The 20,397-nt window shown below is 33.6% G+C and overlaps 1 protein-coding gene across 1 annotated transcript; it reads left to right on the top strand.

Annotated features, from left to right (window-relative positions):
- The first annotated feature begins 403 nt into the window (after positions 1–403).
- LOC120352549 lies at positions 404–20,175 on the top strand. The gene is made up of 8 exons (XM_039433627.1): positions 404–758; positions 3,871–4,138; positions 8,669–8,996; positions 12,725–12,927; positions 17,652–17,751; positions 18,092–18,193; positions 19,370–19,525; positions 20,006–20,175. Exons 2-8 carry the CDS (start codon positions 3,876–3,878, stop codon positions 20,057–20,059), a joined length of 1,206 nt encoding a protein of 401 aa, XP_039289561.1. The 5' UTR covers positions 404–758; positions 3,871–3,875; the 3' UTR covers positions 20,060–20,175.
- Positions 20,176–20,397: the final 222 nt, after the last annotated feature.

Genomic DNA, 20,397 nt, shown 5'->3' with positions numbered 1-20,397 from the left:
TAAACTACTCATCCTTCAACTGACGTCTCCCTAATCACTCCAAGAGTAACTAAGTGTCTCCATTGAAGTGATGCTCTCCCAGAATAAATTATCCTCCTGTTAATCATTCTTCGTTGAATTTCCAACTTGAGAAAAACTACTTAATTATTACTGCAAGCAAATTGCCTGCCAGATTTTCCACGTGCATTATCACCAAAATAAATGAAATCTCTTATTGATCCCAGAAATCACCATCATTAGTCCCCAATCATTTTTGGTCCCAGCAATCATTCAGGGAACCACTATCATTAAAGGTGTAACTGTGCAAAATCACTGTTATTCATGGTGAGCTATAATTTGTGGGTGCACAGTGACAGCTAAATCACTTTTATTCTTATCTTAATTGCGCCAGTGATTGATGGATGGAACTAATCTTGGAGACCAAGGAGAAATCAAGGAGAATCAGTCAGTGTTCAAAGAGCGACTCAGGAGTAACTCCAGACACACAGATTTCACTCCAAGTTCAATAGTTTGAATTTCAATCAACTGTTTAGAACACTCTCTTCCAAGTTGCAAACTTGTCTAGTTTGGAACTATGTTTATTCCATGAACCGACAACTTCCATAGGTAGAAACTTCTAGAGAAAACTGAAGAAAACTTTATCAATCAACGTGTATTCATCGATAACCGAGTAATTGTTTCACTCATTGAAATACCAAGAGCTCGAGAGAAAAGTGTGTGAGGGAGAGAGGAGAGTTCAGACTGAGAAAAGACTCCAGGTGAGAGAAAGAGTTCCACACTTCCAATAAGACATTGCTAGGATACCGATCGGGTTTTCTCTAGAATTCTTAATCACTTATTCGTTTGCCACCACATATCTCATCTCTTTCTTTTTCTTCTTCTATCACGTTCTATTTGCATTTTTCGTCTCAGCTATATATTTATGATATTCATCATCATTTTTGTAATGATAATATGGATGGTAGATCCATCTATTTATTGACCGAGCGAAGTGAGGTCCAAGATTCAAGTCTACGGTTTTGTATTTCTCTTTATGTTTAAATGTTTACATGTTGCCCATTTACAGCGAAACGCAGCAATAGATTTTCATTGAATTTGACAGGTATGTTCCTTTTTGAATTTCGCGTCGACGTACATGAGGTTTTTTGAAATTTTGCATTTTAAGGATAATACAAAACGAAAAGGGAATTCCTTCGAGCACCAATATTCCAGTAAAAATCAGACTATAGAATTATCCATCATAAAATTAGCTGTCTAGTGGACTATAATACTACCCGTTCAAAAACATCGAACATCTTGAAAATGTATCTTTCCATCAACGTTGGTAGACAGTTGTCTACTAACTTTGTCTTTCCTTAAGCTGAGTTATTGATAGAAAACATTTTTTCACATTTTTCTTTTTTAATCTGATGATTAAAACTGCAACAAATATTATTGAAGGAAAATTGATTCCTAAGATCATGAAAAGTGAGATATGGAGTTTGTAGGAAATCAGCATTATGGTAGTTTATTTTGTTAATTTCAACACACCGATTTTTCGCCAACACGACAACACAGAATGTTCTCTGATTGGATGAAAACAGTATTTGAGAGCTTTTTTTAAATAAAAATTGGATATTTGGATTTAATCATTCAAATGCCAAGGTCACTTATTTAAATAAGTAATTCTTATTTCTGCAACTACGTTATTAATCATGAATGAGCCAGGAACTTCGATAAAAAATAATAGGGAATAATTTCAATTTACGTTTATTAAAGTATTTAGATTAGATGTCTTTCACAAACAAAATATTAAGCGCTGGATCCTCAGCTTAATCTGTAACAAACCATCAACAATTTATCAAACACCACTTGGAAAGTGTCACATGAGAAAAAATAGTTGTGCTCTTTCAAGCGCGAAATCATTAATACTTCAATTAGCACAATAAATTAACTGGTAGGCCAGTAATCACAAGGAGGAAGGAAATTGAGGATCTTGTTCTTGTAAAACAGGATGAAAACCTTGGGAAGAGATAAAGACACATGAGTCAAACGAACGATCGATTACAAATCTTGTACGTATCAAAAGATACAAAGATTATACTGTAGGCTATTAACAATAATCGTGCAAATGTAAAAAATACAAGAAGTGTGGCAAAATCAAAATTTTTATGAAATGAAGGGAAATAAACGAGAGTAGAAGGATTAACAAATGATACAGGATTTTGGAGGTTTAGTCCTACAAGACTTCACATTATTAATCGATAATGATAAAAAAGAGGAGAAAAATATAAAATGTAATGCAAGAGGAAGTGTACGAGGAATGGTTGGTATATTAATATACTATTGTATTAGAGAAGAAAGTAATCAAGGATGAAGTATGAAGTAGGATGAGGTATTAAAGAGAATATGATGACTCCCCTGCACGATCATGGAAAATGTTGAGGCGACTCTTAGAATGGCGACTCTGACAGAATGGTTGATTGGATTGGCGTATCGACGGCAGCCAGACCTGATAACAGCGCTCACACTCACATTCCGGGACGACACGTCACGATACGATAGGACAGAAGGCTCTATGTTTATCTAGGATTTTTTCTAGACATTTTAATTTGATAAATTATTTATTATTTCTTGATAAAACATAACAACAGGTCAATGTAACTTACTGAGCGCGAGGACTACTGTTCACAGAACTACTAGTATATGTTAATAATTCATTTTTATTCAACATGCATGAATAGGATTGGATGTGAATGATTGAAAGTCTAATTTTTGATCATAATTTCATTTTAATTCAAGATCATGGGATGATGATTCGATATGCGATATCATTATTCACTAGTATAAAATAATAAATAATGGTATCTTTGAACATTTTATATTGATATTACTTCACAATGTCTATCTGGATTGGAAAAGCATGTTTCTGGATAAAGGAAAACTCTATCAACTGAATTACGGTATTATTACCGCATCACTTACAGGAAAATAAATGTTAATATTCAGATTGAAAATATAAAGTTGGTGAACCACGGAAACAGCTTTCAACAAAGCATGCACTGGTTAACCAAAAACCACTGGGTCTAAAATGTCTGGTCAACCATTTGGGAAGAATATTGTAAATTATGACCATAGGGTCCGCTAGACCGAAAATCGCGAGCTTAGTTACTCATCGTAACTAAGGCACAAAGGTAGAATTCAATTTTAGTAACATTATTTATTTGAAATAGATTTAGCATTAACCTTATCTTTTCTGGAATTCAATATAGTCAAAAATACTGTCATTTCTCATTTGTAAAATCCGAACAGATTTAACATCAACCTTGTTACGTGTGGAATTGAATCATCTGAAAATACTGCAGTTACTGCAAATACTGCAAATACTGCAAATACTGCAAATATTGGTGTCTTCTTCGTAAGGGCAACTCTTGAATAGAAATAAAAATAGAAATCCAAATACCATTTTTTTAAATTGTTTACTTACAACATGTTTCGGCTGAACAATTAGCCAAAACATGTTTTCTTTAACAAAACAATTTGAACAACAAACAAAAGCTAAACAATTTATAAAGGGTACTTGGATTATTATTTTTATTTCTGCAGCTACATAGTATAGCAAATACTACATTGTAGAACAAACGCTTCTCTTGTTTTCCTTTTGTATAAGGAATTATATATGTATTATGTATTACAAGGAATTATTATTATGTATTGCCTTCAATACATTTTTCTTTTTTATAAAGAATAACTACATTTTCCTCAAAATGTATTCTCAAACAATTGAGTTCTTGAATAAAGAATATCCTGTTTCAGAACAAACTTTTTTGGAAGAATCAAATTACCCGAATTTCCCGACTGGATCTTTATCATCATCCATTCATTTTTCAGACAAAATGGGTAAAACGGAGAACCCATTAACTGAGGAAAGTCTTTTAGCCGCTTTCGGAGATAAAAGAGTAACAGGAAAAATGACGGCGCTGTTTTTTGCCCTGACGTGGGCGCTGCAGATCAATCTGATTTTTTGTCTCACCTACGAGTGGCCTGACTTCTTGAACAGGATTCTCGCCATGAAAGAGATACTCATGTCCTGCTTCGCTACCAGCGGTTATTTTATACAGCATGACATGCTCGTGTTGGAGAACAAACTTATTACAAGGTACAGCATTGCGAAGTAGAAACAGAGATAGAGAATTCCGAATAAATTGTAGGTGATCTAGTAGAATATAATCCACATATGAATATCAGGTACAGCTTTGCGAAGAATAGAGACAGAGAATAGAGATAAAGAATTCCGAATTGTAGGTGATAGTAATCTGGAAGAATGTAATTTACGTATGAATATCAGGTTGGATGTACGTGTAATACCAGATGAGACTTGGTTCTGTCCAAGGTAATTTGAATATATATTTATCCTCATAACCTTGAACAAGACCATGTATTGATTGACAAAAATACATCTCTTGTATTCCAATTACTTGGGCTTTATTATTTTCTGGTTAAAGTTGTAATAGAATAGAATAGAATTATTTATTGTCATCAAACACATAGTGCAATAGAAACATGAAGAAATCAAGTGCAGGTCATCAAGCAACAAAATATATACAATATCCATATACCTCTTTCCTGTATAGAGCTACTTGTAATATAAATATAAAGAAAATAAAAATCTCAGTACCCTTTTTTTTTAAATATTTTATCACAAAATGTTTCGTCATTTTATCACTTGAAAATGGCATAAATGACCGAAACATGCTGTGATAAAATATTTTAAAAAAAGGGTACTGAGATTTTTATTTTCTTTATATTTACAATATCCATACTATAGTCACACTGATAAATACAGAATAAAGCAATTCACACAAATCAATATGAAGTCCGAACACACATAACAATAAGCTTCCACAAAATATATGAGTTCTATACATGAATAATACTTAAATAGATTTAGCCTATAATTCAATTTAAACAGTGAAATAAGTCATGAAAAATAAAGACTCTCCATACTCAGATTATGCCATTCTTGAAGTGAATAAAGTGGTTTGGCTTTCAGGAACTTGATCATTATAAATTTAAATTTCCTAGAGGTAACATTTCTAGCATCTAGAGGTAGCTTATTGAATAATTTTATACTCATAATAATCAAAGTTCAAATGAGTCTATGTCAATCTAGCCTGCGTTACCTGCAGCTGATAACTATTTCTTGTGACATGACTATGAATATCACTTCTTTGCATTAATTTATCAAGATTGCCTTTAGCAAGAAGCAAACAGTTGAGAATAAAAAGACATGTTAATCGTATTTAAGAAAATGTTGTACAAATATCTCATCTTCTGATTGTAGTTTCGTTTGTAGGATACTATTGATTCAGTAGCCTATTCTATTCTTAAAATAATTCATGATTAAGGATAAAGTGAAAAATGTGATGATAAAGATATCCTTTTTCAATATACAACAGGATAACATTGAAAGTGCATAAAAAATGTGAATTGAAGGATCATTGAAGCTGACTTCTCATTTGTGTTATGGGAGTTATCCTCATGACTACTTCGCGCCATCAGTTGATTTCAGCAGTGCTACTTGAATTTTGTTTCTGACTTGTTTACCCATACATGAGAAAGAGCTATTTCTTGTGCAATCGGGAGTTAGTCTCAGAAATGTGATGGATTGCATAGGTACGACCCAGTAATTGGTGCCACCTACCGGCAGAATTGAGAACTACATCAGTAGGCGTTCCAATCCACCAATCAGAAAAGAGTATGGGGAGCTTGGAGGCGTGGCTTGTTGCCATTGGTCCGTTATTATGTCATTCCGCTCTCTTCTACACACACATGCTCACTTTTTCTTTTCAAGTAGAGTGGAAAGAATAGTGGGAAGTATAGTGGTAACTATAGTACAGATGGAAATTACTGAGATATTGGATTTATTCAAATGCTAATCAATTAACCTTCCGGTAGTCGCGCCCTACTCTATCACACGAGCAGTCGCGTGTTGTAATTTTTACAACATCCAATTTTCCAAGTGTTATGTAGACTCTGTCTACTGTCAAAACATATTAATTAATTGTGTAATTACTATTCCCATCTCATTGAATTATTTTATGCCCTATGAAGATTTGGACGATTACCATTTCGTAGCCCAATAGGATACATCAAGCAAAGCCATCAATTGTGTGTTATTGGTTCGTTTACAGTCCCCGTATACAGTCTTTCCCTATCATACTTATGCACTGTCGCTACTAAATGGCACCAGTGGAGTGATGGGGAGAAAGTTTTGGTATGCATAGGTGACTCATTCACTGACACCATCCCATTCAATAGTTTTGTGCAGCAAAAAAACTGACATTGTTGTACTTTTTACAACAGCTTGACTGCCGGAAGGTTAATAATAATTATGAAACAAAAATCCAAAGTAAATGCAGTAAATCACCCAGAAGACTTCTGCTACTGCAAATATTGACAAAAGGGTAAACAGACATATTAATTATCAATTAATAACTATAGAACACTGTCTTCAAGTATAGAGGGAAGATTATCATTGATATAATTTTCTAAGAATGGACTCATAACCCATATCAATTACACATACAGAGTACAGAGTACTGTATAGGTTACACATACAGTAACCTATAAAGTTCTATTGATTCACGTGATATGCTGCGTGATAAGTTCCGGATTTGAAAATCGGTACAGTGGTTCATGAGAGAGTACTCCAGCCCGAAGGCTCACTATTTTATATAGTTTATTGTTGTTTGTCATTTCCACGAGAAAAAAATGAAGTCCTGTGGAGAGAGGTGATTTCAACTAGAAGATAAGGCATTTGTCAAGTTTCCTTGAATTCATGTTATCTTGATGTTTGTGTGAAATAAATGTATTTTGCAAACTTGAAGTGGATTTTACAAGTACAGAAACTTGAATCCACTATACCAATGAAGTAGACCCTTCTTCAAGTTTTGTTGGTGCAAGTAAATGTTGAACATTTTTGACTTTCGGATTCAACTTGAGTCATAAAGATATAATCCAATTAAAAATAGGGATAATGAAATAAAGCCGTTGTCAATCCATGTAGGATGTATAAAACAACTAAATGAAAAAGTATGGTGCAGAAGAAGTATGATATGAAGACGAAAACTCTGACATTTATTGGATGTTCTCCTTCATTATTTTATACATGTGGGGTTATAAAACTTTTAATTCAAGTAAACTTGACTTCAAGTTTTCAAAGTTGCCTATTCAACTCAAATGTTAAAAAACTAAAATTCAACTAAACTTGATCAATGGTTTTTACTAGTAGAGTTAGTGGTCGAGTAACTGGCAAGTTACTCTACCAAGCTAACTCTACTCTACTTACTTGGTCGAGTAACTTTCTCACTAAATTGAGAATAGTAGGTAAAGTGTGTTGTATAGTGAACATAACTAACCTTAAAATGTCGATACTTTTTAATAAATGAACACTCAAACACTTATTAACACTTAAATAATTTAAAACCTTTTAAATAAATTATTACTTTCCAATAAATAACAATACTTGATAGCCTAAACTTAAACTTGATAGCCGACTACGGTTCTACTCTACTAGCTCGAGACTGTTTTCATTAACATAGTAGTGGTAGAGTAGAGTGAGAAGCGGTGGTGGAAGTAGGCAAGTGATAGAGTACTATCCCAGGGTGCTATCCCACTCTACTCCACTAAAAACTAGAACTCTACCATAAAGGTTTTCATTGGGAGAGTTCACAAGATAATTAGTACTTGCCCAGGGAACTCCACCACTAACTCTACTAATCACTTGTTGTGTAGTTGAGAAGTTGATATTGTGGTAATTATTCATATTGAATGAAAAAGACTGAGAAATTGTAAAAAAAATGTGATGATTGTAATGCTTGATATGTGGGTCAAACTGGTAGAAGTTTCAAAAGTAGAATTAAAGAACACATCAGAGATTGGAATAAACAAAATGGGGAATATAACTTTGCAGAAAATTTGATAACAAATAATCACAAGTTAGTTAAGGAGAATGTTGAGTTTCTGCATGTTAATAACAAAGGCAGATCTTTAAATATTCTTGAGGCTTTAGAAATGACAAGAGTAATTAAGGAAAATTCCCAGTATAGTCTAAATGACCAGATTCAATTCAACCAATGCAACACTACGAATTTAGTTTCATCATAAAATTGTAAGCATACATTAGTCAATAGTTTTTCCATTTACATATTTGTTTTATCATTTTTCAAACTTGTTTTCTTGGTTCTTATTTTGCATTGAATAAAAATTTTGTTATCATGGCAATTCTGTTGCTTAAGCCGCCATTTTGTCACACCGTTGAGTGGGAGGAGACTGTCTAGCTGGGCCAATTGCAGACGTTCAGGCCCTTGACCAATAGCAGTACTCGCCTACTAGTATAACTTCTGCTGCTCTTGTATTTAGTTTTAGTTTATCAGAGATTTACAATGGTGTAATAACCGAAACCGGTAAAATAAATCAGTGGTTTTTTGACAATTTCTCAGTCTTTTTCATTCAACTCTACTAATGGAAACCAGGCTTAACAGATAGAGATTGGTTGGATGCTTGCTATTGGAGGTCATCGTGAGTGAGGTCAGCGTATTGTAGTGCTGGATAGTAACCAAGTGATAGATGAATTACATGAATTTTATATTTGAAATAAATAAAGAAATTTGTTCTCCTGTTGCAGTTATATAAAAAACATCAGATACCACAACACATCTCCAGCAAGAGACCGCCTAATCACAGACACGAACAAGTTCATAAAATGGTTCAGTGTGGCCTCCATCAGAGCTTTCAAGTTCATGTTCATATTCGGCGGATGTCTGCCAATGATGCAAGTGTCCATTGTGCTGGCAAAGGCCTACTTCACGGGCGCCAAACTTGAAAATGTGCCTTTCGTTGTGTATGTGTATGTGCCTCAACAGTTCAGGACAATACCTGGCTACTTGACGGCCCAATTGCTCTGTTTCACCTGGTATGGGATTGTCTCCTACATGTGGGGGCTCACCTACAAGGTAATTAGTCGTTTCTCATTGTAGGGTTCGTAGTCTCAGTGTAGTTAGAATCTTATAGAGAGAAATGAGTTGAATCAATGAGTGTTTAATTTACTGTCTGACTTTAATGGCTGTGCCAAAGATTTATTATAATTTACATTTTATGATTAAAAGCATAATCATGCATCTTAAACAGACATTTTCTTTTGTCAAAGAAATGTCATGTAATGACTGAGTTCAAAAGTCCTGCTGGAGTTTTTCAAGAGAGCTCCTCCAGCATGAAATAGGTGTCTTTTAATTTCACATTGAATTCAAACAACATTATGATAAAAAGTGGAAGCCTATACACTCATCTTCATACGAAAACATTACACATATTAATACATCACAACATAAAGCATCACTAACTCACGAAAAAATTCAAACAAAAATATGAAACAGCTTCCATGTAAATAGATGAGTTGTCTAACACTGATAAAAGAGATAATACACATAAGTTTGAATATATATTATATTAGGTTCATAACTATAAGGCCCGGTTGCACATCAGCTGGTTAAATTTTAACCGTGATTAATTTAAAGTTTATACTAATAATATGTTTCATTAATGACATACATGATAGTATTTTTATTTATTAATTGGATAGAGCAAACAATACAATAGTCGGAAAAGGAAAAACAGGCTATTGCCCAAAACTTCTTCAATTTCCTAATTTTGTCTTAAATTGTCCAAATATTATGTAGGTTATGACTCATTTTTAGAGTGATAAGTCATTAAACTCTCAAATCCATTGAACTTTTCATTCCATTCTACTTCTCAATTGAATTTAAGTCATTGAACTAACTACTGTACTTGGAACAAGATTATACTTTAATTCTTTTCAACTTTTATTCCATTTAACTTCCCATTCCATTTTACATTTTGATTAGATTAAAGTCATTGACTTACTTGTAAAAATATTATACTTTTAATTACATATAACTCTTTAATTATATTCAAGTCATTGAACTAACTACTTGGAACAAAATTACCCACCACAGTACATGAGAATAATACTATTATTAACATCTACACACATATAATCTTGTTACTTGACAGTTCGGTTCCTGTGTTTTTCCAATCTCCTGGTATTCAATTCTCATTTTTCATCAAATCTTATTAATATTTACCAATAGTTTCGAGGTTCAAACATTAGTTGTAGTTTTTTAATATTCAATAGAAATAGAAATCTGATTACCCTTTTTAAATTATTTCGTTACGACATGTTTAAATATAATTTAAAAAGGGTACTCAGATTTATAGTTTAATTAAATATTTGAAAAAAGCCCTGAAGAAATAAGACAATCAGTTGTAGTTTTCTGAGTAGTTGTGATAGTAATAGTTATACTTGTAACATTAATATCCTCATGAAAAAATGAGGATGAGATGCTTCTCAGTATGTAGGCTATTGATTGCATCGTTAGATGCAATATCGACTCTTTTACAACTATAATATTACTATTAACCCTCTCTTACTATAAACTGATGCGATCTCAATCTTTTCATCATGGAACTCAATTTTTATAAGCTGAATACCATTTTCTATGAGTTCCATTGATGGCGAAACCACTAACACCACTATCAACCAAACAGTTTTTCTCGGATACTCAAATCGTTCTTCTTCCTGCAACATTAATATTACAAGGTCCAGAAGATTTACAAGGTTCACGAAGTTCTCATCTTGGATTTTTTCATTACAAATATTTGTTTGTATTCGAAACTCAATGGAGTCATCTTCCATCATGATTTTCTTCCTTCATGTCTATTCACATGATTCTCATCTCTAATGTTTTCCTCCCCCGACATAATATTGTTCCGTATTTAGAACTCATTGAAGTTATCTACCTTTTTGATTAAGTTTATAGAGTGAATTGATTTGTAGAGTTGGGGAACTTTTCCATAATTGAGGAGACTTGTAATTTTGTCAAAAATCAACTTTATTTCAATAAAAATTATCATTTCACAGGAGCATGCTTTCGCGTGGAATAATAATTTTTATTAAAATAGAGTGGATTTTTTACAATTAAAGTAACTTCAATCATCAGCTTTAGCTAACGCACAAGTCTGACTTTGCTGGCTGTGCCAAAGATTTATTATAATTAACATTTTATGATTATAAGCATAATCATGTATCTGAAACAGAAATTATTTTTTGTCAAAGTAATATCATGTAATGACTGAGTTCAAGCACCTGATGGAGTTTCTCAAGAGACTGTCTCCAGCAAGAAATAGGTGTCTTTTAATTTCACATTGAATTCAAACAAAATTATGATAAAAAGTGGAAGCCTATACATTCATCTTCATACGAAGACATCAAACATATCCCATCAGACATTTGAAAAAAAATAAAAATCAACTTCTATGAGCTATCTAACACTGATTCAAGTGATACACATATTACAAACAATGAGAGTTTATCACGATATGTTACACGTTCCATTTTATGACGTTGTATAGAACAACCTTATCAATGGGGAGTTACAGCTCATCAAGTTTGACCATTAAACACAACACAAGCACAAACACAATGCAATCGTAGTCTTGATGTTCGACCGAACACCTATCAAACACCTCCATAATCAGTTCACATTCAAACTGTCAGCATTCCATATGAATACCATAGATGCTTTCCATTCATACAATGCTGCCAACGATAGGCACACAGATCACCCCCACACACCAAGGATATTGAGATTCACTTTAAACTGTCAGCATTTCTTGTAAATAACATCAATGTTTGTAATTTAACTAATGCTGACAGTTTGGAGTGGATGTTAGGCAGTAGGCACACACACACATATACATTTAGTGGGGTCCACGTTACAATGGCAGTGTTTGATTAGCAATGGTATTGCTATCCTTGTCTATCATTCAACAAAACGGATAGCGCTATCTCGTTCTCGCTTTGCTCTGTTGCCAGATCATCTTTCAACAATGTTGAATTGATACTTCATTAACAAAATATTTCATCTTAATTATGAAAATTCATTATTTAATTATTGAAAAATATAGTTTCTTGCTTAATAAAATATAATTGATTATTCAAACGAGAATGAACAGTTAGGGCCGTTTGCACAGTGCCAGTTTAAACTAAATTCCATCTTAATCTGGATTAAATCTATATCAAGTATTATCTGTTGTATTGTGATTCATTTTGAGTTTAAGCCAACAGCTGATTGAATTCAGTTTAAGCTTTCACTGAGCAAACGACCCTTTATATTATACATCGATAAACCTGTATCAGCTACCGTCTATAGAAGCCATTGACAAGAAAGAGGATCGGCAACGTTGATATCCTATCTTTCTCCACTGCCATTATAACGTTGACCTCTCTATAGGTACATGTTATACATGTATAAGTTGTAATCCCATGAACAATCTATATTCTATGTGTAGGCTATACACATAATTATGTAGACCCACGACTACATTGACAAGAAAGAGGATCGGCAACGTTGATATCCTATCTTTCTCCACTGCCATTATAACGTGGACCTCTCTATAGGTACATGTTACACATATCTTTGTCATCCAATGGACAATCTATATTCTATATGTAGGCTATACACATATGTAGGCCCACGCACATAGCACATAGGATGATCACACAAGGAAGCAAGCACCGAGAGATGATATGTGTCATATTCAATAGGCTTCAAGCCTCAAGGGCACATCTACATGAATCTTATCCTGATTGTACCTCTATCAGGTGTACCTGATCTCCACAAAGTGTCTGGAGACTGAGATGGATCTGCTGTGCCAATCTATGGACGAGATAGGCTCTATGTCAGGAAGTGGCAACGAGTCAATTCTGGTGTACAAATCGGACACTGAGAAAGTGCAAGGCAATGAGGAGGATAAGTTGAGGCAGTTCTTTTCATCTATAATCCAGCATCATCAGCATATTCTAAGGTATTATCAGCATATTCAAAACACTCTAACTAGACTTGTGACACTCAATATTAGGGGTATTCACAATGTTGTTTCAGCCAGCTAAAGTGCTATTTGATAACTCTGGATTGTGAACGCTCCATCTAAAAAACTATCTGCTATTAGCTAACTGCAGTAGCGATCCAAGCGGATAATTTGTGCAGCTTAAAGTTAGTTTGGAAAAGTAAGATTATAAACATATGGCTGCCGCTTTAACAGAGATAACTAGAGTTAGCGGACTCAAACCTGCGCTATCTGCCATCTCGTCTGTTAATTTTTTCTAATGTACCACACTATAGCATTGAGTTAACACAGACTTAGCAAATAGCTGGAGTTGGCGAATAGTGCGACTTAGCCAGCTAACTCCAACATTGTGAATACCCCTAATGTATGAAAATGTTGTTTGGGTTGATGTTTTTTAAGTGAAGATCAAAATTTGACTGGACCAGGGTATTAGAGATTGAAACCAAATATTTATTCATTTTTATTTATTTATTCAATCATTCAGAATTATACAACTTACAGAAAAGTATCACAGGCTAACTTACGCCCGAAACGGTTCCGATTCTAATTTATAAAACAGTTCAAATGTAGCTAGAGGTTTGTGTCACTTCAAAATTCTTCAATTACACACTCAATTTACAATCCATACACACAAAAATCATTTTTAAATTGAAAAAATTAATTCTAAATTGAATCAAATTAATTACAAATAATTGGAAAATTCCAAACTTTGAAAAAAGTATAAAATTTTGGGACCGAAAAGACAAACACACTAAAATATGAACAATATACAGTCCGGACCCTATTCTATGATAAAAGACAAGCTAATAGTTAACACCATAGAGAAAATATAGTATGAGTGGATATCCCATGTTATTGTGTCATTCACCACCCAAATTTCAATCCGGTTTTCTGTTAACTCATACCGATTACTGTAGACTCTTGTCTATTATTACTGTTTTGGTCAGAAAAGTGTAGTAGCAGCACAGTATTAGAGACGACCAGTGTCACATAGCTTTACGAAAAAAAACTATTCGAACTAGAAATCAGGTAGCTCAGAAACACAAGTTCAGGTAGTTTGGCTTGATTTGACAGTTGAATTTGAAACAAAAACGCCTAATACCATGGGATATATTATTATCCTTATGCTACTTTTTATATATGCTTATACTATTCCAATAACAAACTGACTATTGGTATTATTAGTTTGTATTTCATCATGCAATAAGTCCCTGGTATTTCGAATTTTCCATCCAGTCCTGGATAATACGGAATTAATTGTAGTCAAGATGAAAAATATCCACTCTCTTTCGACTCCCATGAACCTATGGAACATTTTTTGAAAAATATCGCCCATTTTTAAGCCCGAACCTTATCTCAGGATTACACGGCTCAGAGGCTAGTGAATAATTACAGCATTGTATCAAACTTTCAACAATGTCGGACTTGTAATACATCATGCGGGATTTCGTCTAATTTTTCAAGCCTTCATGGAAACAACGAAATGTCGTGTTGTGTTCCAGTAATTGGAGCTTCAACTCGTGATATATGACGCATTATTTGGGTTTTTAGTGTCTCATCAGGTTCAGTAACATTGATCTTTTATATTTATCTTCCAATAATCTTCTTTGAGACGATTTTCAAGTACATTTGCATAAATTTTGAAGAAACGTTCCCTTTCTATGGTGAAAAGCTAACTTCTATCATGAACTTAGTTCTAAAAGAAACTAAGCTAATGTGAATGCTCAGCTAATGGGGTCTTCTTTGAGACGATTTTCAAGTACATTTGCATCAATCTTAAAGAAAAATACCCCTTCTATGTTGGGAACCAACTTTTATCATACCCTCAGTTCTAAAAGAAACTGAACTAATGTGAATGCACAGCTTATGGGGAACTATATGATCAAGAATGGCTGTATTTGCGTTCAGGTTTCCGTTCCCTGCTTCCCGTCGGAAACGAATAATTTGCTGAGTAGTTTCTTTGTTTGAAACTTTCTACTCCAAATAAGATAAGAAGCACATTGAACATTATAGCTCTAAAACTATACTCTGGATTATATAGACTCACAGTTACCCCACCAAACGAACTCTAATCAGGCACACAAATCGTTATGATACAACTATTTTCTATTCCAGAAAACCCAGATGAAACTATCCTGAATGAACTTGCTTGCTCATCAAGTAGTACCTACCACAGAATGGCCAATCCAAATACAAATATTTTCTGGTAGTAGTTTCAAGAGGAAACAGAGATAATAGTTGGAAAAGGGCGTGATAAAAATCACTCAAAAAAACTGATGTTCCCCGACAGAAAAATACAGCTTAAGCGTCATAAGCAAGTCTGTTTTTCATAAAAGACAGCAACATGAGCAAAACTGATATCACTTAAGATCCTCTCCATGAATCTCAACGCTAGAACTTTTATCTCTAGCATTCAGGGTTTTATTTTTTATCAAAGCGATGTGTGATGGTTGTAAACAAGAACTCTTGGATTAGGAAGTTAAGACTACTTTTCAGTTCCACATCTTATTCCAACAAATTAGAATATTATCTAAATTTGGGAGAAAAATAGTGCAAGGAATATACTTAGTTTTTCTCTCTCGGTCAGTGCTTCCTTGTAAGAATAATAAATGGAATAGAATGAAAATAAAATTCATATTAAATTGTAGAAAAAACCTGAAAATTCCCATTGAGTATTACAAAGTTATTTAGAAGATCTCCAATTGAAAGAATGATGGAAATACTTACATAATCATAATAGCTCGATTAATAATCTTCGAATGCTTTTAACAAGATGACTTTGAATATGCGAGTCACTTCATTTAGTAGTCCGGGCTCTTCAAGAGAGCTTATCAAGCTATCATAGTGTCTATGAGCTCGAGCTCGAGCTCTATTTGCAGAAGTCTCTAAGTTCACAAGAATAGAATATAAAATAACCTCCGTTTCTATCGAATAGATAGTGAGCAGGGAAGAAATCTTCCCAGTATGCCGCGTCATTTTCATATTATCAGAAGAATATAAAACGTCTGAAGATTCAGCTTATTGAAAAAACCTTTGAAGCAAGATTACCAACTCAATTTTGTATTCAATGGGCTAAGTTACTATTTTGCAAAGGAGATAGCTAAGAACAAATAGGTGTTTTTCAAGAATTTTCCCTACTTGATCAGCTTTCATCCTACTACAAGTATTATCGAAAATTCTTCTCTGTCATCACGAAATCGTCATTAGCAATCTCTCTGATTACGTTTGAAACGACAAAGCAGTCTTTATTTGTTGTAAATAAAAGCAATACAATACAAGGAGAGTGTAGTGATTTGATAAGGAAGAAATCTTCACTCTTTCTCTCTAGACATGAAAAGTAAAACCATGGTGGGTAACCGTTATTTTTCAGACTTATACAGTGAATCAGGCCTTTTGAAGACGATTCCTGGTGAGAGGGGGTTTTACTGAGCACATCGTTACAGATGTGCTTCGAGCTAATGTCGCGGAATATATTACTTGCTTTAACTTCTCACGTCCTCTACATTTGCTCACTTATCTACACTTATTCCCCTCCATACTACTCATCAATCCGGTTTTCAGTATTATATTTCCTTGTAACGGATTTCAAGTACCCATTTCAAGCCCTCGTGGCTTAGAGGTGGTGATCCTTTATTTTATTAATGTTGTCAACATTATTTGAGTAATAGTTAATAATTTGATTGTATGGAAAAAGATTTCTTGGTATCCTATACTAATAAACGAGCAACTTCTGTTTAAATGTTTGGATGTTTAGATGTTAAGATGCTCAGATGTTTATATGTTTGTAATTCACCGCATCTGGAAAACGGCTCTAACGATTCTCACTAAATTCATAACTTAGTAGGTATATAATATAAAGATTCGATTGCACTAGGTCTCATCCCTGAGAAAACTCGCTGAAGGACATTAAAAGGATAATTATTATTCATCCTTGGAAAAACAGATGATAGTAATTATTTCGTCGTCTGTTGGTGATGGAAGTGAGTGAGCGAGTTCATGTGTGTGGGACTGTGTCAAAATTATGACTCAGCTGTTGAGCTTTTGTAATCATTCAATCAGGTACTAAGTGTCGGATGCAAAAAAGCCGGGCTATTTTCAATCCTGATTAATTCCAGTAGATCCATCTTTTTGAAATGGTCTTCTCTGATTTGGTTCACGTGACGTTAATCAGGATTGAAATTTAACCGGCTCTTGTGCAACTGGGCCTTTGTGAGGGAAATTTTTGCATTTTTCTGGGAATTAATCTCAATTTACTGTGATTAGATAGAACATCTCTGTATGAATGTTTTTATAATTTCTTCTTTCGTAATAGATTTTTTATGCTTTTGTACTCCAGAGCGAAGCTCGGTCCACGATATTTTCTCCATAATTGAAAGAATAAGTTCAGCTGTAGATGTGGCAGATATTACCATAAAACTTGGTTCTTTAATTTAAATTAATTTCGAACAAATATAGTGATATCGACACCAACGTCTTATTCTTTCAATTATTCATATATAATAATTATATGTAAGGAATTGAACGTATTGGGACAATAAATTGTGAATAGTACATTTTTGATAGCTGAATCGTTGTGCTGCATGACGAACTTCGTGGTGTTGCATTAATTTGTATAAAAATGTATAAAAAATCTCTTCGTAATTTGAAATATCGTATTCATATTGATAACTCATTCATTGCAGGTCGATGACATTACTATCGAAACACTTGAAGCTTGTGATTGTTACTTTTATAAATATCTATGGACTCCAAACTTGTTTATACATGATCTTCTTGATGAAGGTGAGTTGTGCCAACTTGCCAAGTTATCCTCAATACCTAATTTCTTTATTAAGATAATATGTTTGATCTTTCATAGTTTTTTTGTATAATGCGTTGATATTTAAAACTTATTTTGAAAGTTCAAGCCTGGTAAAATATGTGAAGATTGAGTAATTTATAAAATCATTTCACTTATGTGGGCTACTTTATTCAAATTAATAAAAACAATATAAAAAACTTGAAAATTACCAATGGTCGAAACTAGTTGTTAAAATATTTTAAAGTTTTCAACAAAAAGGGTTCTAAAAGTATTTATACTGTATTTAATAATTTGAGTAATTTACTATTTTATATTTTCCAGATGAAAGAAACAGGCATACGTATGAAGTATGCTTTCATTTACATGGTGATTATGGTCATTATGTATTCTTGTACGAAAAGCGGACAAGTCATAAAAAATAAGGTGAATAATCTAGTTGATAACATAAGTAATCGTTCAAGTATTTTGATAGGGCAACTTGAAAGTTAAAATACAAAGAATCACTACAGTTCCTCGAGAATGGGATAAATACCCGAAACTAGTCGTGTCTGGAATAAAATATTATATGGGTACAATTGATTCTTTGTATTTACGCAATAAGTAACTTCAGAAAACTTTATACCTTCAAAATATCATCAAAAATCTTTTCCATGCAAGAGATTTCAAACTAAAGGATGATAGAGAGGATTACTTTGAAGATTTCAATGGAGGAAATCAATCAATCTTTGAAGAAATCATTGATTTTACGATTCCAAAAGAGAACACTGAGTACTTAACTCAACAATGATTAAATTTTACGTTTATGGGATTAATATTATCAATAGTCTATAATAACAACTATATTTATTGTTTAACCTTCCGGCAGTCGCGCTGTTGTAAAAAGTACAACAGTGTCAGTTTTTTGCTGCACAAAACTATTGGATGGGGTAGTGTCAGTGAATGAGTCACCTATGCATTCCAAAACTTTCTCCCCATCACTCCACTGAGTTGCAGTATCAACCGAGCAATGGTTCAGTCTTTAGGTGCCATTTAGTCGCGACAGTCCATAAGTCGCACTGTGCATAAAATAGGGAAACACTGTATACTGGGACTGTAAACGAACCAATAGCACAGAATTGATGGAACTTGGTGCACCTTATTGGGCTATGAAATGGTAATATCCAAATGTTTATAGGCGTAAAATAACTCAATGAGATGGGAATAGTAGTAACACAATTAATTAATATGTTTTGACAGTAAACAGAGTACATAACACTTGGAAAACTGGATGTTGTAAAAAGTACAACACGCGACTGCTCGTGTGATTGAGTAGGGTGCTACTACCGGATGGTTAAAGATCTTCAAGATGTGTGAGAGAAGTCTCGTAAGATTTAGAATATAGATAAATAGATTAGACTCTAGATAGACTCTTATAACAGTCTAGAATATAGAGATTATCATCACAGTAAGTAATTTTTGGATCTGTAGACAATCCAGGGTGATTATTCTGTAGTGAGGTGCAGGTTATCCTGTCAGCATCCCTTTCTTATTTCAATGCTTCCCATTCAACTCATGTTGCCAACCATCGACTTTTCGATAATGAAAGTAATTTTTTGACAGGGAGACGAGATCCGCATGGCTTTTTACGAGAGTGCGTGGGTTAATAAGCCGCAATGGATGAAACGCTCTCTGCTGGTGATGATGACTAAAGCCATTGAGCCGGTCGAATTAAAACCATTCGGTCTTTATGTGCTCGATTTGAACTGTATGGCCAATGTGAGTTATTTTGATTTATTTTTATACCTAATAATCTTTTAGGCTACGATTAATATTATTCATTCGGATGCCCACTAAAGTTCAACTGAATCGGATCAGCTGGTGGTTTAAACTCTGAATATAACAGATTTTAATGAATCCAAAGATAGCTTGATTCGATTAACCAGCTGTTAAGATTAGCTTTAAACATTAATTATTGTGCTTCAGCCTCATCTGACACGCACGTCATTTTCCCATAGAATCTTCACCATTATATGGGACTTATTTCTATTGTTCACTATCTATTGTTCAAAAATTATTGACCATTGTTGTTGAGTAAAAGGCTTTAACGGGTAAAAAGAGTTCTATTTTGCTGAGTTTGATATGCTGAGGAAAGAGGTTCAGCTGACTTGTACCAGACTAAGGAGGGAATCATTTCAAAATGTAATTTGTAGTGTTCTGTATTGATGATAGTTACACTCATTTTTTCTTTTCTTACAGATTCTCAAAGCGACATATACATATTTCAACATTGCCAACGAGTTCCTCAAGTGATTCTACTGGGGTTTAGCTCTGTTCAGATCTGTCTCTGAATATTCTCAATGGATATTAATCTTTTGTACATATCTCTTCGAATACTACTCTTGTAAATATTAAAATGCAAGTAGCAACTACTATTCCAATATCTCATTTACTCTCACATTTACTTTTCCAATATCAGAATCATACTGCTTAATCATATATTATTTATCCAAAGTCGGCAAAGATTCAACATCTGCATAAATACCGTGATTACTATACAACTAACTATAGTCTTTTCGGTCCCAAAATTTCTTAGTTTTTTCAAAGTTTGGAATTTTCCAATTATTTGTAATTAATTTAATTCAATTAAA

This window comes from Nilaparvata lugens, chromosome 7 (assembly GCF_014356525.2).
Source record: "Nilaparvata lugens isolate BPH chromosome 7, ASM1435652v1, whole genome shotgun sequence".
NCBI classification, from domain to species: Eukaryota; Metazoa; Arthropoda; class Insecta; order Hemiptera; family Delphacidae; genus Nilaparvata; species Nilaparvata lugens.
Note: the sequence above shows the minus strand (reverse complement) of the source record. Positions and strands in the feature narration are given on the sequence as shown.

Bases quoted from the DNA above. Each gene is read 5' to 3' on its own strand.
- LOC120352549 (XM_039433627.1), top strand. From the start codon at position 3,876: ATGGGTAAAACGGAGAACCCATTAACTGAGGAAAGTCTTTTAGCCGCT. The intron at 12,928-17,651 runs GTATTATCAGCA...CATTCATTGCAG, and splicing joins CATCATCAGCATATTCTAAG to GTCGATGACATTACTATCGA. The intron at 19,526-20,005 runs GTGAGTTATTTT...CTTTTCTTACAG, and splicing joins ATTTGAACTGTATGGCCAAT to ATTCTCAAAGCGACATATAC.